Genomic DNA, 23,565 nt, shown 5'->3' on the forward strand with positions numbered 1-23,565 from the left:
TAGGTCATTACCCAGATTAATACATTAAGAGTACTTACTTTGGCTTCATAGGGCCCTCGGCACAAGTGTGGGAAAATCACAGGTGAAAATGATGAAATGAACGATGGCCCAAGTTCCACTTAACTTCCTCACCTTTGATTACTAACACCTGTGTTTTCCTCATGGATACTCCCATCGCTTTTTCCTTGTCAAAATGGCCGCTGTGCTAAGGGGGCCATGACTCTGTATTCTACCTTTACAGTCGACACCTCTGGCACAACTTTGTTAAATACACACTCACAAAGACGGCTTTACTAATGAGACTCTGCATCACACTCGCGCCTACATGGAATCATTACTCGAGCTTTATTTGTCTCCATGAGCGTGCACGATTATCAGTTTACTAACACAACAGACAGCGACTGACTGAATAAGGTGCGAGTACCATCATTACTCTGATTGTTGCTTTCCTACATCAGCTCCTTCCCTCCTCTGACAGAGAAGCATGTCACCGAGTTGGACACCGAGTTCACTGCAAGGACAAAAAAACAACAAACACCTTGAATTCATCTAACAATGACTCGCACAAGTTTTTTTTGGGTTTTTTTTTATAGGATGAAAATATAAAACTCACATGTTCTCTTTATTTGCTGAATATAGATGTACACCACTGGAGATTTGGATAAAAGCACACACCAAAAGCTTATGTATGTAGGATCTCAACACATGTTTGACAGAGGGGAAAAAAATGATGTTGGATTACAGTAGATAAAAAACTATATATATGGTTCCTAAACGTAAATAGCCCACATGTGTTGAAATCTGTGCCACATACAACTGTCTGCGGTCGCTAACGACCTCTTTATTCTGTACACGTATTTTGTACAAAATATGAAATCTACCATTTAATAATAGTTATAACACAAAATTAAAGTACATTATATGTACAATATTAGATGAAGCCATTTAGTTACGAGGTGTACACTAAAGGACACTTGCAATAATCATTCTTTTCCGAGGAAAAAGAAAACAAAGCTTATGTAAAAAGGACGAGAGCTCCAAAGAAGCCAATATTAAAGCCATTTCAAGAACAACAGTCACCAACGGGACATTTGAAGCCTGGTTATACTTGTGCATAGGATCGACACCAAGCCTACACAAGTAGTCTACACTATTGTGAGCGTTTACACTTGTCACCAGGCTACAGTATAGGCTCGTATGTGGGCTATGCTGCATTGATTGGATGCAGAAGTACAAATATGCTTTAACACTGTGCTGCTGCTTCACTGCAATGACCATTAACAATCAGTGGACACAGATTTTCCTTCAGGGACGGAGTCACGTGTAGTTAATCACATCCACTGTAACACCAGACGGCGAAGGAGCGTGAGGATTTTGTGAAAGCCTTTGGTAAGTGTTGTTCTTCGAGAAAAACGCGGGAGAGACTGCAGTATTATTTACAATTTGCACATTCAGTTGAAACACTGACAAGAGGTTCTGCAGGCAAAGGAGGATTAAAACCACGACAAAAGGAACTTGCAAGCATCCAGAAGCAGAACAAACAGATGTCCAATTAAGGAGCCCTACAGAGACGAGTAGTCTGCTTTTCATGGGAAAAGGGAAGGAGAAAGAGAGAAAGGAGTCAATCAATGGTACAAATTAAAAAAAAAAAAAAAAAGGAATGGGGTGGCAGGGATAAAGTTACGAAGGGAGGCAATGTCCTCTCCTGTGGAGGCTAACTCTTATCAACGGGCACCCAGGTGTGGTGAGCCCACACACCAAGACAGACAGCATCACAGAATTCAGTTCTTTTTACTAGTTTGTTGTTGTTGTTGTTTTCAGTTTGTGTTTCTATTTTCTTTCAAGTTTTATCAGGAAGTGCTTCATTGCTGAAGTGGTTTGGGGTGGGGGGGCGACCACTCTGCTTCTCCTCACCAACTTCTCACCTACAAACTGAACTTTGCAGCTTAAACAAGGCATGTGCTGGAGCCCAAGGGGCCAGAGGTGTGCCGAGGACAGACATATTTGATCTTGTGTTTTTGTTTTTCTCCTAAAAAACAAACAAAACATAACTTGTTTTTTTTATAATCTGGCGTGCTACTCGATTCTCAGTTGAGCAAAAATCCCCTTAGACTATTAAAGGCACTGTGAAAAGAAAGGCTTATGTTTGACCTCTTAAACCAAACACACCTCCCTGTTGATGCGGTCTAATATCGAACAAGTGTCTCATAAATAAAAGGGTCTTGCTAGAGAAGAGTAGGGGAAAAAAAATGGATCACCATCACGGCACGTGATCTGCCCCATTACACGGCAACACGCGGCAACTTTGTGTAAAATCACAGACAAGCATGACGGACAGTCTCCTAAGCCTCACATGAATGACAGTGACTTGTACTGAATGTTAATGACAATGTTATACATACTCCTACGATAGCTGGGTGTGAAGGGGGGGCACCACAAAAATAAATCCCATAATCTGCTCTCATGTGACCTTTGCAGCAAACTGGGCCTCATCCAACAGACAAATATGAAAATGAGACGCAGCAACCTTTGTTAACGTATTGCCTACACAAATAAAAGTAGGGAAGGAAATCATTTAATGAAAGATGTTGGCACCAAACAAGGTTCCTACGTCTGTCATGCCAGCAGAGTTTAATGAACACTTTGAATCCGGACACACTCTGCTGGTGAATCCCTGGTGACCCTGTCCTGATTTAACAGAATAGTCAATGAATCTTCTTCAGCAAATTGAATATTAAGTGAAACACAATAGAAAATGCCACACAGAAGAGCTACACAGATGGCAAGTGTGTAGGACTCTTAAGAAGAGCTATGTAGGAAAAAGAACTGGTAAGTTCTCATCAATTGACTTTTTCTTTTTCTTTTTTAACTTAAACCAAAGACGACCTCTGCAGAGGGGCTCATATTTGTACAAGCACCTGACATCTAGAAAGAAGAGGCCAGAAGAAAAGACACACACACACACTCACATTCACTCACACACAGAACAAAACACCTGAGAGAAATGACCAGAAGGGGGCAGCACAGCACCCCAAAAACAGAACAAGTGGAGAGGACAGGGATAGAGAAACACCAGATAACAACACAGTATCTTGGGTTAAGTTCATGGTGCATGTCATGGTCATGCAGGAGTGTCCAGCACCACAGATGTCTCTGCTGGACAACTATCAGGTGGGAGGTAACAAGAGGGAGGAGGGGAATCAGTGAGTGCTGAGCACCTCTGGTCCAAAAAGTTGAGCCAGGCTTTGATGTGCAGCTTTACACATTATCTGTGTCAGGTGGAGCTGAGACGGTTCAGTTCTGTGTTGTGCTGGACTGGACTGAGATACCAGACGCCTGTTGTTGTGCGTGCCTCTGTGGGCCTGTGGTTCCTCTGTGGACACTTTTGTTGCTGCTGCTGCTGGTTTACGGTGGATCTGAGGATGGTCTCTTAGTGGCTGTCGTGCGTCGTCAGCATTTCCTCGGCTCTCCGGTGCAGCTCCAGGGCTGTGACGGTGGAGATGTCCTTGGGGAGCTCAGATTTCCTTCGCACGAGAGGGCGCTCTCTTCTCTGATCTTTTTGGATCTGGACACATGGAGGGATTAGAAGCGTTCGCCAACAACACACACTTCATGAATGCCATGAGAAACATGTGGGACATTTATCTCTCGCATTGTTTCACATCTGAAATCCAACACTAATAAAACACATCTGTCTTCTCACCCTGCTCTCACACTTTTAACAACAACAAAAACAAAAAGAGTCTGGTCCACACATTGCACTAAGGTTGCACGTGCAAAACAAAGTTGCCAATGAGTAAACCTTAGTTTGCAGCACGAACCTTCAAAACAGAAAAATTACATGATTACAGAAAATGGCATAGAAATTAGTTTAAGCTTTAAAACTCTCCCGGTTGTTGACCTCTGCTTCACTTAAGAGGTAGGAGACATCTGGGATGATACTCTGTGAATCACATGACCCACAACTCTTAGTCATCTCAACAAAAGAAATTATTCATGGGATGGAGAAGACAGGTTTTTCTCTGTGCAAGTTAAAATTACCTGAAAATGTGTGAGTGAGCCAGGTTTCAGTAGAGAAAAGTCTGCGTGTTTTCCAGAAGTGTGGGATGCCTTGTTATCTTTTTGAACAAGTAGTCATTGTGTTTCAAAAGTAAAAATAATGTGGTTTATTTTTGTGGTTTATTATGGTTATTTTCGTTTATAATATTTGCCCACCAACTGACAAGTGTTTCAGCTAAAGCAGAAATATGGGAAGATATAAGGATAGCTGTGCTGTGGTAGTCGCCAGTTCATATCAAATCAATTTTATTTGTACACAATGTGACATCCTCTGTGATTAGACCTAGGACAACAATGGAAAAAACCCTATTAACAGCTCTACTTCCATGTATTCTTATTACTGCTCTCAAAGGTAATGTGTTAAATCATTGTGATGCCTGTTTTACTTCTAATATAACACCAGAGAACCGGTTCAGGAGAGACAATCATGGCAGGAACTGTGCTCTTGGACAGATAAAAGAATGAAAAGAAATACATACAGTACATCTAATATAAAAATCTTGTATAATAATCACATTTTCTACATTTTCACTGCTACACCACACATGGACACACCAACACTCACCTGTATTGCTTCCTCCTCTACTGCTTTCTTTAGCTTGTTGACATCGTCCAGCATTGGCCCGTCTGTCTCCATGTCCATTGGACTGCCTGAGCCCACTGAGTCCGCATAGACCACAAACTACACAGAGAGAAGAGAGAGGGCAAAGTTAGAAGAGAAGAGACCAGTCATGCAAGTTCTTTTTTGTCTTATCATCTATTGCAAGTTTAATTTTCACATTCAAAACCGTGGGAACTCATTGAGCTCTCCTCTCATGCTGACATGTACATATATGGAGGTCTCTGTCTCATTCTTTAACTTGGCATGTTTTGGTAAGATTGAGATCTAGTGAAGTCACAAAAGCTGTGATTGGACAAACATTGGTCGAGCACTCAGTCACAACTTGGCTCATTTTAATAACAGACACAACAACACAAATTTCCCATGTCTGAAGATTACTGTTACTCAGGCCATCTGGGCTTTTCCTCACCTGTGGGTTTGACTTTGCCAGATTCTCAATCTTCAGCCATGCATCTTCTCTCTCTTTCCATTTGGCTTTCTCTCTGAGGCAACAAACCACACACATACTATTAGAGACAACGTCAACAGTAAAAATGTGCTCATTGTACACCGACATGACAGATCTGTAACGTTCAAAGGCTTTCAGAAGCTGTGGTTCAGTCAACGCTGCTTGTGGTGAGTCATTTCCTTCAATTTATAATGATGTTTGTAAGATTGTTTTCAAGACCATGTCAAACACAACCTTTCACTTGTAACTTACTTGCTTTTCTCAGCCCTGAATTGTTGGGTGCAGTCATCAAACAGCTTTTGGTTCATCTCCATGAAGAGCTTCAGCGCATTGTAGATCAGCCCATGGATTGTCCTACAGACGCACAAAGGTGACCACAAGTCTCTTAGTTTACGTACTCCGCGATCATCACAACCCATCAGACAGAAACACTGAGGCTGAAGCGGGGCCAAAGCCAGTGCAGTGACTCACTTGTTCCAGTGGGTCTTGGAGTTACGGTAGAGGGCCGGGAACATGATTGGCAGGATCTTGGCAGCGTTGTCACTGATCAGGCTCATGATGTACTCATTGTTCCAATAGTAAAGCGCTCGCTCTGCCACCTATACGACACGGTCATGGTTAAAGATGCACAAAACGTTAGACGGAAAGAACCGTAATGTACCCAGCATGTGTGCACAACACACACGGAAACACATGACTGTCTCAGAACGACGTGTGTCAGACCTGAAAGTGCGGGCTGGACACACACTTGGCCATCTGTCTGAAGAGAGGCTCCATGACTTTAACAAACTCTGATGGTTCAATGACGTCCAGGATCTCCTCCAGTTCATTTAGGAACATAACCTCTTTTGGACTGTGAGTCTTTGGCCAGTACTTTAACAAAGCCATCACTGTCTACACGCACGCACACACAGAGAGAAAACATCGTGAATCAAGAACGTTTGGACAGATCAGCTGTACAACAACTGTGGTCTTAACAGATAGCGCACACACACACACACCACAGATGCAACAAAGAAAGCACAGACAGCTGTGTACGTGTGTGTATACTGTGATTTTAGTATGTGTGTTTTGACAAATAACACTGTTCATGTGAAGCCGGACAAATCTCATTACAACTTTGCATGTACAGGAAACTAATGAGTGGAAACGTGACATTGACAAGGGAGTCCTTGGGCTCACAGAAGAGGTTTATCTTGAACAGACAGGATATTGAAGGATAATTCAATCAACAATATTAACAACATAACGACGTTAAATCTCACCGGTTCTGTGAGGGTGCTATCCTTCTCTAAGAACTGTACCACACAGTAGGCCAGCTGAGGGGGAAAGGCACGAAGATATGAATTCCATGTATCACTATGAACTCTGCTGTTGTGATGTCTTTTTCATGGCAGAGCAGAACAATATAGTTACCTGTGGGTGATATACACTAAGAGACTTGACTTTATGTAAAGGCAGCAGAACTTTCAGTAGGAATATCTTGTGCTCTTCTTTCAGTGGTAATGCAAATCCATTGATTATGCTGCAAGAAGAAAGGCGGTCATAAAGGACTTGAGTGCATAAATTGTACTCAAACTGACACAGGAGCTATTGTGTATGTTGGAAATGAAATGAACGAAAACTACAATGTTATCTTACCTGCCTAATATTTCCAGTAATTCTGCTATTCCATTATGATGTTCAGTCTCATAAACAAACCTGACAAACCAGAAACATGGTGTTTACAAGAAAAAAACAAAACATACAGTACATGCCACTGATGTGTCCAACTCATACACTCCATATTTTATGCTCACCTATAAAATATGTTGTTAATCTGTTTCCTAATGTATGCTCGCAGGCCCAGGAACTTGCCATAGATGCGATGCAGAGTGGTTTTTAAAAAATCTCTTTCCCTGGGGTCTTCACTGTCAAACAGATCTAAGAGCTGCACAAAAAAATGAAATTAAAGTTACTTAAAAACATTACACACAAATGATAATTGTTGGTCGGGATGTGCTCACCTGCATTACAAACTTCTGGTCAATATACTTTTTGGCTATGTTTGGTTGAAAGTCTGGAGACTCTAAGAACCTTAAGAAGAATTCATAGACAAGCTAAGGGGGGAAAAAAAAGATATTCAATGGTTGAAAAGTAGCAAATGAATTGATTTAGTTCTCACTAGTTAGCAGTGAAAGAGTAAACCATTATTCTGATTTCATAATGTGTTACCTGCAGATGTGGCCATGCAGCTTCTAACGTTGGCTCGTCTTCCTCTGGGTCGAACTCGGCACCTGTGGGGTTTGATGACGGCGGCAATGTTCTAAACATATTCACAGAAAACTGGGGAAAAAACAGAGAAAGGTTGGTTAAAGGACGATTAAATCAATGATTTGTGGGGCCATTTTTAAACTACAGACACACAATACTTAAGATTCAATCCTCCTCTCTGACTACATAATATACTGTATGTATACAAGATCATAATGAAATAATTTGGAATAACCAGGTGATTTGACCATGCTTCCAATTATTATAGTCTTGCATGAGCCTAACAAAGAATTCAGTGTTCAGTTTACTAACGCCAAAGACAGTAAATAGGTCAAAATAAAGAAAATTAGATTCCAGTGGGTGCTGTAAATTACAACTGAATAACATACCATTGAAGAAAAGCATCTTAAACTTTAGGTCTGGCAGCCTTTGCAGTATAAATGTACATAGAGGAAGTAAGTGGACATTGGTCGTTTTGTTCTTCTTGGTTGACTGAGCATCATTAGTGTGTTTTTATGAACCATTGTTTACTCACGCTGTGCATTGATCTATGATCATTTGTTATGCTGCACTTAAGCCGGGGTGAGAAGGAACAGTTGTCATGATCGAACCCTAGTAACTGTTACCTCCTGCCGCTACTCCCGACAACCACTGACAGAATGTTTGCTTCGATAACACACGTCTGACAGCTGATATAATGAAACATGGATGTTTGGAAACCAAACAGACACAGTAATTGTCTGAAATTAGACTAATAAATACACACGTCAACATACAAATATCCCTTCAAAATGTTACAATGTTGCACTTTCTGTGAAAAAAACCACATTGAAACTTAGATGAATTATTCCCTCTTGTGCTACTTTATTCCATTTGTTTCATTCAGTAAATGGGGAAGCATCTATTATACCTGCTTAGCCAGTCCCTCCACAGAGGTCAAAACACACTCACTCACAATTATGTTCATATTCAAAGCAGAAACCATTTCTTACTTCCTCCAAAAGAATATTACAAACAGAGCAATCAGTAAAGTGTGATCCAGAAGTCGACCTAAAATACTGTTTTAACACGGTGGCATCAAACAAGCCCTGAAAGAATGGAAAAATAAATAAATAATAAAGCCTTAACGTCACAATCAGTCTTTGTGGCTATGAAGGAGATTGTTGTGAATCGCCTCACTTTGATGATAAAAGCTGTCGGTGAACTACAAACTGTACTTGTCTTTAAGAGGGCAGCGGAAAGGAGGGCTGCCAAGGAATAACAGTATATTTTCATGCTGATTTGGCAGCAGTCGCATTTTCTGCAGCTATGATCAAATAAAGCCATGATGAGGAGGATGGAGGGAAATTTGCACCTTGATCATCTGCAGTTTACCATGCAGCATTGATGCACAAGGCCTTTGATTAACATCAAAGACCTTTCAGTTTGGCTTGGGAAAGCAAACCTGGCACCACAAACACACCCAGGCCACAACCTCAGAGGGAATACATGTAATAAATATACCGTGAAGTCAGTGACAGAGCCATACTGACTGTAGCACCATTCAATGGACGGGCTCTACAGAGGCAGACACAAGAGTGTCAATAACAATAATAATAATAATAATAATTAACTACTAAGTGACCTCTTGAGAGAAATAAAACAAATTGCTCATTTGCATCATAAGTGAGGCTTATGAGTTTCCTATGACCCAGCGAGGAACCAAAAACAAAATGACGCCCCACTTGGCATGAAACTTACCATCCTAGTGAGCTGCATTCAATGTGACATAGAACGGAAAAAGTAACTCACTCATTTATTTTATTCTAATACTCACCACGTGAACCACCTCTGGGTAGATGGGTTCTGTGATTACGTTCCTGTTGTGGGTGATGTACTCCACCATCTCGCTCAGGGCTGCCCGTTTCACCTCCTTCCATTTCAGGTCGCTTAGAGGGTCGGACACAAAATCGAAGAGGACACAGCACTGCCGCAACTTCTGGATGAACAGCTTCTCCTGCTCTGCGGGGGGGACATCTGTGAGACAGAAATGGTAGGAAAGTGGCAATAAATAAGAGTCCTTTAGTGTGAGGATCTCTTCCTTACAATAAACCGAGTGTTAATTCTAGCAATAAATGAACAAATTGAACAGCAATTGATAAACATGTGCAATAAAGAGATTGTTTCAGAGATCACCCTTCATTTTTAAAGGAAAATAAATTGTTTTATCCTTAACTGAGAGACTGGGGAGATTCAGTCATTCAAAACTAGACCAAATGACACAGGAAAAGGTAAATATTAGTCATAACGGAAAAGTTACTGAAAGACGTGTCCTACAAGTTGCCACACTTACGCACTTACGAGTTGTATGCTTGTATCTGATCACTTACACCAAAGTTTCTAGATTGCAAGTGTATTTTTACATCAGAAGAGTTCATGTGGTGACACACAGAGACTTAATTTAAAGACTTCATAAATCAATAATTCAGCCTTTCAGACGACGGTGTCACCACTGCATAAATGATGCATTAAGCTCTCAGTAAGCCTTGAGCATTACACGGCCACACCTGCCTGTGCACAACCATTAACCTGCAATTTCAAAATCATTGTGTTTGTGTCACGATTGTCAATGAGCAAACCTCGGCTTCATGTCAGCGTGAATGCGTCATCACCACACGACTGCTGCATCAAATAAATCACAAGGCACAAATGACAAAAAAGCACACTCACTCAACACAAAATAGAATAAATGGAATAAACCAGTTATTACATGACATGAGAAAGTAAGCTTTAAATCCAGAATCAAAATGTCTCTCTTCTCAGAGGACCTGAAGGGTTTTCCTAAGAAATCAAAATGTCAGACAGACACACAAGTCATTCGGCTATAGTGCTTCCCTAACTATTTAATAACCATGCTAAAACCTAACCAGTAGCTATTGCGGGGATTTGTCAACAAACAACAAATTTACACTCTCAGTTCTCAGGCAGCAGAGTCCTGGATAAAGTGTAATTGTAGGTACTTCTTGTACAATTCTGCTTTCAAGTTAATAAAATGCAGGAAGCTGTTTGGAAGCAACAGAGAAACAACAGCCTCTCCTGCTAAATCAATTTGCAGCAGATGATCACATGCCCAGGTTACACAAAGAGCCCTGAAACCAAGGCAGATGCTGTGGTGCTCATTCATTATCACCCTCGGTGGGGTTTAGATTAGTGACTTATAACAAAATGTCATCCTATTAAAACCTACCTATGTGGCAGCATTAATTTGTCTGTCACACCCTTTGATTTATGATTCAGTCTCATTACATCTCATTAACGATCAGCATGTGCCCTGTATGTCACCATGGTGACCATGAATACAGATAGGACTTTGGACAAGAGGGTAACTGCCTGCTGCTCTTTACAGATGCATGCAGGCTGCTGTTACAGCCCAATAATATGCTGCTGATTTGCTGAGCGCAACAGCTGTAACCAGGAGACATGAGAGCCAGGGAGACGGGACAGAGACAGGGATTTATAAACAAGTCAAAGTAAAGAGACTGTGCTCTAACGAAATCATGTCACGATCAATCATTTACCCACCGTTATCAATCACAGCTATGAGGTACTGGTTAGTTATAGAGCTTTTCTTTGTTATTCAGTATTATTCAGAGGTCACAGTGACAGAAGCGCACCAAGGTGAAACTCAGCTTCCAGTGTCATGATGCATGAGGGTAATTCTGTTTTCCTGATGCAAACACTAACATGTGTGTTATGGAAGGACACAACAGTAGACAATAAAAGAAAATGGTTGTTTTACATCATATGACTACATGCATCACCAGATTCATCACACACTTTAACCACAAGCATACTAGGGCTGCAACTATAACTGACTATTTTCACAACTAATGAAAAGGTTGATAACCGTTTCCAAAACCTTGAAATGATGATGTTCTCAAACATCTTGCTTTTGTCCACAAACCAACCTTTGTTATATGACGCAAGGAAACCAGACAATGTTCAAATTTGTGAAGTTGGAAAAATTTGAATTTGTTTTATATATAAAAAAATCTCAAAATAATTTACTATTCATTTAGTAATCAATTCATTGTTGCAGCCCTAAAACAAATAATACAGAAGTTGGCAAACCTACAGAGTAGTTTCAAGGTATGTGTGTGTCTTTAAAGGAATGGATGCATACATAAAACCCTGCATAAGCTGACTATCATAAGACTTGCATGTGCATGCACACTCCTCTAAACATGCAATAGCCTAAGGTTTCCTGGGAAGTTCAGTTTAAACATTTTGTAGCCATCATTTTTCTGATCTTCTAAAATTATGAGACACTGTTTAAGCCTGAAGATGTATTCAAAACCATCAGGCTAAGAAACAGTGAACACAGAAACAACAAATCTGTACTTATGACTTTCCTTTTTTTGTTTTTTCTGTGCAGAAATCTTTTGAATGGACGTCTTTGGCATCCGTCAAAATTATAACCACAGTGCTCCAAGAACGTAGACCTCTGCAAACACTTAAATCACCCTATATGAGACAGACAAACAAACAAACAAACTGAAATGAAAACATAACCTTGCTGGTGAAGGTAATGAATTGGCACTGGGGGAAGTTGGTTGATAGCTAGACATCCAGTATGAACTGTAGGTAGTGCAAACTCCCACACAGACTAGAATCTGACTCTGGGCTATTATCATCATCATCATCATCAGACAGACTTTCCCTACACCTCCACAGCAGTGAGTCACAGTAGCACTGCAGGTATTTAACACACAGCACAAAATTCTGCTGTCTCTGTGTGACCTGTTCATGTCATACCCTTATTTTTCTTCCTAATAACACTTGTACTACTTTAGAATTCCCCTGAGACTCTTATTTTAAACTTCTTTTAAAACACCTCCTTTTGGATTTTGATTTATGTTTCTGAGCTCCGCACTCATGCACATTAGAGCATTAACTTGTATCATGTCGTCCTCTCCAGCTATCTGTAAAACCATGAAGCAGTTTTTACGCGATTCATGCAAGTTTTCAGGGCTCAGGCAACTCAAAAAGGTACAAAAAGTATCTGCAAAAGTATTTGGCACACAGGATCAGGAAAACTCATCAATGTGCACCTGTATTTGGCAGATATGCACCAGTTTCTCAGAATCTGGAACATGGGTCCAGCCCAACAGAGAGCATCTCTCATCTCATCATTCCCTGAGAGCTGAGAGGTCCAGTCAGTGGCTCATGTTACACAACAGCACTAGAGTTTCTGAAGAGGCCTAAAATATTAAGAGACATGCTGTGCTACTGCAGACTTCATATACTAGTCTCTCTGCACACATTAGCTTTGAATGTGTTACACTGTGACACATTCAAAAGGCACCGGCATTTCATTTAGAGCCAACTCAGTGTAGGTGTCAGATTAAAGTCTGCTGGAGTTCAACTTACAGATACAGACCTACATTGACAACAAGCTTTGACCTCACATCCCATGACATAAGCAGTCATGATGGGGGATGGGGGACTGTAAAGTAGTACACTCTCAGCCTCCCTCCCACACTGAAGCTTAAGATGCAATGTCTTGACAGAAACCTTCATCACCCTTCCTTGTTGACACACAAACACAATCCATTGCTTCCTCCTCCAAAAATACTCATGCTACCTACTCGAAATAGAATCAACGTTGTCAATCTCTTACAGTAACTTTTAGAAAAGACATTTCCTTCGATAAAGTCCAAACTAGCAGCTGCAGTTAGCTGAATGAAAACAACATTCTTGCTTATTGCCCTCTGAAACCAAGGAAAACAGAGCAGAGGAGGAGGTACACTGCCTAATCTCACCTCTAAAATGCATGAGATCCACAGGCTGGAAAGGTCCATTGGTGCTGGATACATCCAGAACCATCCCAGTGGCAGTTCTAGAACATGCCAACATCAGTGAGCAGAGGCAGGAGATATGGGGGAAGAAGCCAGCCGAGGCTAAGACGAGGAGCCAGCCTCCATTTTAGCACGAACACTCAGAGCAGAAAATGAATCTCCCCTGCTGCTGGAGGGAACCAGCTAGTTAGTGATGTCATCCCCCACTGCAGCAGCCCGGTTGGCTGGCTGCTGTCACATGAGCCGTCAGTCAGAATAAATAAACATGAGGGAAGCAATCGGCTGGTGGGCTGAAGGGAGAAGGGGTGGGACTCTGACAGTGATTGGAGCATCAGAAGCTACATCTGCCATGAGTTTTACAACAAACCACAGGTCTGATTTCACTTCAGCCTGCTTAGAAATGTATATGAAAACAAGAATAAAACCAGGAAACACACAGTCCCATCCAATATGCCGGCTGCTTGCAAGAATCACATCACAAGTACAGTGACACTTCTCATTTACAGCCTACAGGCACAAAATCAACCCCTAAAACCACAACTAAAATTAAAACTGTCAGCACTTATTAAGCAACAGCAAATAGACTGAATCCACTAAAGATTACACATGTAACCAAATGTATTAATATTTAAGGCAAAGGTAAGGCAAGTTCAAACATGTAGCTTGTTTAATATAAAACACCTCTAAGAACAGCCAAATGCTATGTCTTATGAGAGAAGACGAGTGGCAGCGTTCAGATAAAAGCCCTTGGCACTTGTGCATCTGCCTGTATGTGTGCCGACAGTGTGTGTCTGTTTTTGCGTGACAGATGGCTCTTGAGGAGCACAGCCCGAGCCCAGGTGTATGTGACAGAGAAACAGGAAGGCAGGAAGTCTCAATGTGAGCAGCACAGGATGTGCACATGTAGTGAGCAGCACACTCTCTGTCTCGACAGCAGTGGGGACATATCACTGCACTATGAAGCTGTGCAAGAAACAGACAATAAAAATCTCAAACCATTTGCAATTACCCTGAGCCCTTCAAATACAGATATGACATTAAATGTGCAGAAACAAGTTAATTCTTGAACCAACATACAGTATAATATACAGTGTAACATACAGTGTACAATATATCAACCCCAATCCCTATGTGTATGTGTCATCACACTGTGTGCATGTGTCATGCCCAGTTAGTGTTTGTGCAATGATTCAACTTTTGATTTTTGTTTCTCCAACTGGTATCAAACGAAACCCCACAAATGTGACATCTCTAAAGAGGTGTATACTTTCAAAATTAGAATGAGCATTCATTTTAATTAGACAGTGACATGTCTTGATTTATTATGTCCCATACAGTTTAAAAAAGACATTAAGGTATAGTGTGTTCCATATAAAAAGTCCAATTCATAATTCTCTATTTTTAAAAGTTACATTTTGGTACATTTTAATAAGCATATCTACTTCTGTCAGTTTTACATGTAACGCTTACATACTTTTGCTAAATTGGAAAAAGCCATTTCCACTACATCTGTCAGCAAGTAACTTGATTTTCTAACCTATCAATAGTCTATCCCCAATTTAATGCTCTTCTTGTACCCAAAAGACAAAAGAGAGTCCCTCCAGAGTCCCAAATATAAGTATTAAAATGGTTAAAAAGTAGATTTTGCATAATATGTCCCCTTTAACATTAAGTCTGGCTGCTCTTTATACTGCATACTATATAGAATAATGGTGTGTTTCAACAGCAGGAATCGGAGAATATAAAAGCCTCTTTCTTGCCGTTCTGTTGACTCATCATGGGGCAAACTGCAATCTAAAGATCTGTTGTTCAGACGAAGACAAGATACCACTAAATACGACCGCTTGTTACAAACAAGTCTCCAAATGCTCCTCTGGCACATGCATTCATCAGGCTTGTGCTTTTCGTTGTGTCTGTGCTATTTCTGGCAGGAGAAAGAGAATGAACCTGTGAGGCATCATGAGTCTGCACTGGATGGGGACAGTGTGCTTGACTATGGCTGGGCTTTCACTATATTCCTCATTGTGGGAGCAGGCCAGCCTAAAATTCACAGTGGTGTGGTTCCATTTCAAAGTCTGCTGATTTTCAGTGTCATGGCCCTCTGTATAATACACGCTTAAGGCTTGAATCTATTTGGGGGAACGGATCAATCAGCATAGCTGAGGATACAAGCTGAAAACTACCATTACCCTTAAGGAGCTTTCAATGACAGAAAAAGCTTGGTCTGTGTCTTGCATTAATTCTCAATTATGTGCGTAGTCTGACACTTGATATAGAAAATGATCAAATCTAATGGAAATCTTGTGTGAGATCACAATCACGTCAAACATCTACGCTAGGCGCTCAAGGTCCTGATTACAGTCAGGGAGTGGGATTTCTTTGTGTGTTTTCATGTGAGACAGCTGCTCAGGGAAGTCATTCCCTCTCTCAAGATGTGGGAGTCTTTTCCTCTACCACCTGCGGGAGTGGCAAAGGAAATCCTTCCCTGAAACTCGCCTTGGCCTCTGCATCCTGCTTTAAGGTCCCGTTCAGCCCTGGTATTAACATCTGTGCCCAGTGATCCGATTGCATGTATACATCACCAAGTGTGAGTGTTCACACCTGGCATCAAAGGGTGTCCTGCACGTGTCTCGAGATGAGATCTGGCTTCCCACACCCTCTATTCAAATTCACACTGACGCCATGTCTGTTCACAAAAATAAATAATGTCTTTAATGAGTCTGCCTGTTCAGATGTGAATGATGTCAACGTGATTGTATGTGTGTGTGTGTGTGTGTGTGTGTGTGCAAGTGACAGAGAGAGAGAAAAAAAAAAGAGTTGGGAAAAGCTGAATGAACCAAAGCTCTACACATGATGCTATAACATGAAAAAAGATTTTAACCATTAGAAAAACTGTATAGCAAAGTTAATATTGCGATGGTGGCTGCAAATAAATTAATGTACCAGCTATGATTGGTGTAAAAAAAAAAAAAACAACACTGCCACAGATCCATCGTGAGGACAGATTCTTGCATGCTGTGTCCACATGCAAATGTGTTTTTTGTACTCGTATCCAAGGAAGCATTCATGTTTCACGTCATGTCTAAAGGCACAGTTTTAACCTGGCTACAAGAAACTTTCATGAGCATTGTTGCCAATTATTCTGCTGTCCTTATGTGTCACCTGCTGATAAGGTTGCACTGTCTTAAACACACAATATTGTGTGTACTGTTTATGCATTGGGTGAGGTAACTGAGATTGTTTTGTGAAAGCTTTAGCAATACTCCAAATGACATCCACAGCTATGGTACATGCAGATTTTCTCTTCCGTTAGATAACAACTTCTTGAAGCCAAAGTCTAATCCTCATGCATACCAAACAACTCCGTGCCAAAAAAAACTACACCGATTACCCTGCAATATTATGACGCATCCCCTCGAGTTTCATGTTTTTAAAAGCATTTAACCTGCTTTATATAATACAGTACATTTTGAATTTGAAGATATTGGCTTTGTTGAGGGAGTGTTATTTTCTCTATGCTGTAACCAGCAGATGTAGACAAACCCAGTGTGTCAGATACTTCACGCGGGACAGCTCGTAATTTAAATGAGAAACCATCCAGAGGTAACAACTGTTGTAAAAAACAACGAATAACTCTTCATCATTATCTTCTTTACTTCCTTCAGGCATTATATCTTCAGCAAACAGTCTTTAACAGAAAAATAATAAAACAGTTACTGCTAAGATACTGAAAAGTTGGAATGCCATATAAAGAGCAGGGTTTTGGGAGTGAATTGATGGAAAGGCCTGATTCTGGTCAGAGTGTTGTGGCTCTGCAGGACAGGCTCATGGACATGTGTTTCCATCGGGAGGTGGTGAACATGCCTGGAATGAAAACAGGCCAAGCAAGGAGCCTGTTTGGGCAGGGCTGAGTGATGGTAACATCTACTAAGCCACTGTGGGATAATGTTTTGCAGAATGTTATCAAAGTCCTCATTGGGGTGTGTGAGGTGAGCAGCCCTTATCAGAAATAAAGTTACGCCTGAGTGTAATAGCTAACCACAATGAAGAAGCGGGTATAGTTTATGGTTGAGTGAACAATTTTCATTTCCTTTAATTATAATCGTAGAAACGGCCGGTAAACAAATGGTGCACAACAACAGCTGTTGCCTTGAGACTCTATTTGTGACTCTATTTTACCATATGACACTAAAGCCCCATTTCCAGTACAGCTGTACAGTTCATTTCAGTTCAATTATTTGCATTGCCACTAAAAAACACTGATATCCAATATCCAATTTGTAACATCCCAGTTTTGGCACCCTACCTTCATGTACCAAACACAGTGGTAAGGGTTCTACAGGGTGGAGCTTGGAACGCTGCAATCTGTTGAATTATCAACACAGAACCGTGACTTGTGTGCAACAGTAGGGAAAACTGCTGTGTTCTCATAGCCACATGCCAAAAAGAAACAACATGGAATGCTGGATGTCCTCCATTGAGTTTACTGCAACACATTCTTCTTTTTGTGGAATTTATTGACAAGTTAAACTGTGTCGGACTGGTATGACAACTAAAGAAATTTAATTTTAGCATGCACCCTTTGCTAGTGAGCAGTTCCATATATAGCGCCTCTCTATCCCTTGTCCACTTCTAGGGCAATTTGGAGTTCTACATGCTGTTCATCCTGCAGACTGAAGAAGCTCACTTTCCACCACTGGTCCTCTGATAGAAAAACTACCTACTCAGGAACCACAGCCATACACAAATGACATTCAGCTCTAAATACACATACAGTGATTATATGACCTCTGTCACTGAGAAAGACAGTGACCATGAACAGACACAGTGGCAATGGAGATTGGCTGTCACAGGATGAACTTGGGAAAAATTATTGTTCTTTATGAAGTAGAGCACTCAAGCATTGTTCACCACAATTAGATTGTTCTCTGATATTATCTACCCAACTTTCAAATGAATAAACGTTATTGTTTTATTTTAATTAAGAGAGAGAGAGAAGGAAGTGGGAGTCAAGGAGTGGCAAGTACAACAAGTGAATTACTGAGAAACAATATGACATAGTCTCTCTTGAAAAAGGGTAACTTAATCCAGGTGGTATCATGAGTTTGTATCTCACAAATGTAAGTGTGTATTCTCTGTAGATATCAAACAACACCTCATGTGTTAAAATGTTAAGTCATTAGGCATTTTTAACTTATGATCAATGTGAAAATTGCCTCAGGTTGTTTTTTTCTTCATATCCTCTGACTGTTGCTAATTTTTATATATAGACGTATTATAGTTATGTATTTAGCATCAATGAACAACTTTTTTGCAACAGCTGACTCCTTTCAATCTTACATATTTTGCCCACAGAAACAGAACTTGATCTATACAATCTTTTTCTTTGTCGTTCTTACAAAGTTTGCCATAAACAAGGCGTTGTTTCAAGAGATGTCTTTATCCACAAAGCAGAGAAGCCGAAGTGCACGTACGGCAATGTGTGCTTTGTACAAACCGTATACAAGATACATGATCCAAGCCAGATGGGCCAAGGGATGAAAATAGTGAAAAATTAATAGACACAAACTCTAAACACAAGAAGAGGAAGACAACGACAAAGAACGCAAAAGTGAACGCCAACGCAAGAGGACATCATTTTCACACTCTAGGATCTGTTTTCCAAATTAGCGTTTCAGTGATCCCAAATTACTGGTTCCGTGCAGATTCTCCTGAAGTTGTTTTTATATGTACGGGACCCTTATTGCCACTATTTTTCAATGTGCATTTATTGCACATGTACTTAGCCCATAATGTAGTCATAGCAGTGTGTTTTCAGTCAGCTAAACACACTTGTTGTGTGTACTCGTGCATGCACGCCCCCACAATCATGCATAGACAATATGCCCAGAGGGCTAACGTCAGTGTCCAGTCCTTGATTTTCCATCTGGTGCTTTGCTGACACAGAGCTTAGACATCAAAGTAAATATCAATATTCATTTGCAAAGATCCATTAATTTCTCCTCACCAAGAGGAAGACAAGAAAGAGGAAGAGACACAGCTTGTCTGGTCAGTAACAACAGCCTGAAACACAGGGACCAAGGAATTAAAGCTTTATCTCTGGATTACCACTAAATATAGACACTTGGGTTAAATCCAGCACAAAGTCCATGCCATGTACATCCTCTATTTGTTTCCGTGTATTGCATAATGTCAGGCTAGGCTTAGTATTAAAAGGGTGGTGCAGCCAGGATGTTCACAGAGTTAAATATTCAATAGTTTGTTTTTCCAAGACATTAGAAAAAACTCCGAATAATCCAATTAACACCATATAAAATACATGTTAACATGTTAGTCCAGATGAAATGGTACTGAATTGAATTTCTCAAAGTCGGACGAACACACCCAGATACTGTGGCTGGAAGTCTAATTACTAGTGCATGTATACAATTAGTCGAACCAGAGTCGGACTTAAGCTGGCCTGGGGTCTCTGTGCATGCGTCACAGTTCCCACACCCTTGCTTACACCCCTACATAACAGAATAATAAGAAGAAACAGTACATGAAGCTGGTGCACTAAAGAAACAGTGGCAAAAATTGAGAATCCAGGCCAGTACATTTGTTTGACTAATGAGGAGACCGACTGTATGCTCTGTCAGCTTAAAGAACTGACTATGTTAAACTTAATGGATGGTAGGAGGACTCTGAATGGCACTCGACATACAAGCAATTAGGCGCCAGCTACACTGGCTAAAAAAGGCAGTCGCCCTACAACTGTAGCTCGACATGGAATCATACTGTCAGAGTGTCTGGTAGTCTGTGAAGCTTGCACTAAATGTAACTGTGTTAGTCGAGATTATGTACATATTACACTCAAGAAGAAACTTTGAGTTTTACTGACTTATCTAAAATTGGTAACAACTTCTGATGCTTATGCAAAACATTTGGGCATAGTTATACAGTGGCTGGGTATTTAGTTCATCATATGATCAGGTGGCTGCGCAGGTAAATACCTTTAAAAGCAGGCAATTTCTGCAGCTCTCTGTTGTTGCTCAAGCTGAAGCGAGAGGAGCTCTGCCTCTTGTCCTTTTTGACAGGCGTCTGGGAACCAGGCTGTTTCCCCTTTAGCAGCTGAGTGGTGGGAGGAACACTGTTACTGGTCTTCCTGTTTGAGCTCTGCTGTAACAGGAAAAACGCACATTAATGACAGTGAGGTAAGAGCAAGCACATGCCAGTCAATGGTGCACACAGTGTGAAAGGCTGCCTCTGCAGGAATCTAATGCAACTGTGTGCATGTAGCCACCAGCCAAGCAGTTTGGCTGCCAAATGCTTGACAGATATTTTCAATTACATACAGGGTGTCACCATTTCAGGCCACAGAGTTGGTGTAGTGGTTAGCACTCTTGCCTTTGCAGAAAGAAGACCCAGGTCTGCAACCCGGTCGGAACAAGGGTCTTTCTGCATATGGAGTTTGCATGTTCTCACACTCTAAATTGACCATGAGTGTGAGAGTGGATGGATGGTTATCTCTATATGTGGCCCTGTGATGAACTGGTGACCTGTCCAGTGTGGGATTGGCACCAGTGCCCCTCACAACCCTCATGTGGAGGAGAAAATGAGTGACTGAGTGTCACGGTCCTGAGACAGTTGTTTATTCTCCATCTTCTGTCACCCAATGTACAGATACTATATTTAACTATAAGATTAAAAAACGAATATGGCTGTGCAGATCAAGCCACACAATTGCTCTAAAGAAAACAGGTTTGTAAGGCTGGATATAATTTAAAAGTGAGCTGGTCCCACCTGCCTGTTGGTGCCCATTCACGAAGCACACACCTGAAGGCAGAGAGCTTTTCTTACCAAATTCACAGCGGCTTCATCAAATTCATGAAAGCCTCAGCTAAAGCTGGACACAGTGTACAATGCAGGACAGGAGGTTAGAGGCTGGGCCACTAGCAAGCTGTCGTGTACAATGGGAAACAAGACTGAGCTGGCCTCAGTTATGATCTAGATTACATTCTAATGTAATAAAAGATAGGGCTTAACTCTGATTGCAATTCCTCACAGATGCTTCTCACCGAGACAAGACAAATAAGCCTTCAATCTCACTTCACTTACATGCAACAGATGTGCATGTGACAAAAGGAATGGTGGTAATGACAGCAGCTCAGAGGCCAACAATTTAAATTTTGACACAAAGCTTTTGTATTAGTAGATCTGCTACATGGCTGCAGACACACACCATGCATGATTATTACCAAGCAAGAGGTGGACAGGAAATCAAATCCAAAGCTTCAGAAATAATATATTCACATGGACAACAGGGGAGGAATACATTGTGTGGCAAATGTTTTCATAATTAATGGGGGTTAATAAGGGATTCTTAATTCACATCACAAGACTGCAACACATGCTGATAATGCAAGGACTGGGCGTGTGGATTAATTATCTCACTGACAACCAGTGACAATGCAATATCAATGGCATTAAAGGATTGGCCTAGTGTGACGCGGGAAGAGTCTCACCTCATGCTCTGCATTCTCCTGTCCTCCACTCTTGCCCACTTTGGCAGACTTAGAAGAGTCCTGAAATTAAAAGTTTGAGTACTTAAGTGTCATACACATAAGAAGGTTGACAACATCAACAGGGAGTCTATAAGTATACGCCGCTGTGCAAAGTCCTGGCTAAATATAGCACGCCTGCCCACCCAGTCTCTCACACCTCTCCCTGATAAATCTGCTTGCTCGATGACGTTACTTCCCTGCCAATACCATTTACGCGACAACGGATTTCAGCTATAAAAAGATACAACGTGCTTACATTTACACCTCAATACACATGCGCTGTGTGGGAAATAATGGGCATAGAAAGAATGCCATCTAAAATCTGAATAACTATGCCCTATCAAAATAAGCGGACGGAATGTACAAAGTACTAACATGCTGACAGAGGGTTGCGGCTAGCTGATGCTTGCTGGTCGGCTAGCGTAAATATGATGGGACACACATCGCTACTACTAGCTAAATGTTCCCTCGCGAGGCCGGCTTACATATTAATACACTTTAAATGACACTCAAAAACTCTGAGCAAAATTCAAACTTACCTTGTCCTTTTTCGTTTTATTAGGCATTGTACAACCGTAGCCGCCCTTGCTCCCCTCCCGAATACTCCACAACCAAAACCTTGACAACTCTCGGGTACCACACTCACACTGCAAGGCGGTTCAGTCTGTCCTCGCGCTGTGATTTGCTGGCTGTAGGTCAGCTGACTGCAGCGCCTCACACTGACCATCCACAGCAGTGACAGGTTGTGTAGTGTAAAGGAGAGTGGGCGCCCCCTGCTGGCGGCAGGTATTACTACAATATTAGATGGAGCGGTTCAGTGGTTCAGACCGGTACCCTGTGTGCGACATCATGGTCGCAATGGTCGCAAGTTCGACTCCACCCCTGGCTGAATGTACTCAATTCCATTGTAAGTCGCTTTGGATAAAAGCGTCTGCTAAATGACATGTAATGTAATATTAAAAGACAAGCATAATCACATGGAAAATTCAATCGTATTTGCTCCTTCAGGACTACACTCAGGAAACACTCAGGAGTAGAAAACCAAAAATACTTTTATCAAAACACAATATTAGCAACAGGTCAAATAAATAACATTTATCATTAAATATATAGAAAAGAAATGTGCTTGGTATGAATTATCTGAAGCAATATAATATGGTGCACATATATATAGAGAGAGAGATAAATATTATAAGGGAAATAAAATAGGAAATAATTATTCACAACAGAGTGAATATAATTGAAAACAAACATCAGTGCAACATGAGACCCAGTGCAAACTGTCAGAAAGCAGATAACAAAACTACAATCTGTCAAGACAGAGACTTACAATTGTCTGTGCACTATGGAGATGTGTGGGATGAGTCTATCACTGAACATGCTTCTGTGTTGGACTAGCAACACCTCCCACCCATCCAGGGTGTGACATGGCCCTTGATGAGCCACACACACACTGTAAGACTGGCTGTAGTAACACACTCAAATTCTACAACACTGTGACAATAACAGTATGTATTGCTGTTGTTATTATACATTGACCACTTTCTAAACCCACATAACACAATAGTTTTACACTATAAAATGGATGTTACCACCCATCAACATAACCCAATTCAGTCAAAGTGTATGATCACTGTACCGTACTGTACAAATACTGCTCAGTAATAAAGAACCCATTGAGCCCTGTTTATTCTTACAGATAATATCTGTAAGATGTCAGGTAATTATCTTTACACAAGTATGTCCTACTGACAAAGCAGGGTTATTTATTGTGTACAATTATTTGTATTGTGCTTCCCATTT

General features: G+C 41.0%; 1 protein-coding gene across 3 annotated transcripts; it reads right to left on the minus strand.

Annotated features, from left to right (window-relative positions):
- Window positions 1-603: 603 nt before the first annotated feature.
- ppp2r5cb (protein phosphatase 2, regulatory subunit B', gamma b) lies at window positions 604-22,414 on the minus strand. Of its 3 annotated transcripts, none has more exons than XM_044048398.1 (16): window positions 22,302-22,414; window positions 21,724-21,783; window positions 20,212-20,374; window positions 9,199-9,398; window positions 7,344-7,454; window positions 7,136-7,228; window positions 6,929-7,059; window positions 6,771-6,830; window positions 6,546-6,654; window positions 6,395-6,448; window positions 5,853-6,023; window positions 5,601-5,728; window positions 5,382-5,483; window positions 5,091-5,163; window positions 4,625-4,741; window positions 604-3,565 (listed from the first exon to the last, which is right to left on the minus strand). In XM_044048398.1, exons 1-16 carry the CDS (start codon window positions 22,326-22,328, stop codon window positions 3,431-3,433), a joined length of 1,734 nt encoding a protein of 577 aa, XP_043904333.1. In that variant the 5' UTR covers window positions 22,329-22,414; the 3' UTR covers window positions 604-3,430. The 3 variants fall into 3 exon arrangements, with proteins under 3 accessions (XP_043904333.1, XP_043904332.1, XP_043904334.1); XM_044048397.1 differs by having other exon boundaries at window positions 20,212-20,377; XM_044048399.1 differs by lacking the exons at window positions 20,212-20,374; window positions 21,724-21,783; window positions 22,302-22,414 and adding an exon at window positions 13,184-13,394.
- Between the last annotated feature and the right edge of the window lie 1,151 nt (window positions 22,415-23,565).

Source organism: Solea senegalensis, linkage group LG17 (genome assembly GCF_019176455.1).
Source record: "Solea senegalensis isolate Sse05_10M linkage group LG17, IFAPA_SoseM_1, whole genome shotgun sequence".
NCBI lineage: Eukaryota > Metazoa > Chordata > Actinopteri > Pleuronectiformes > Soleidae > Solea > Solea senegalensis.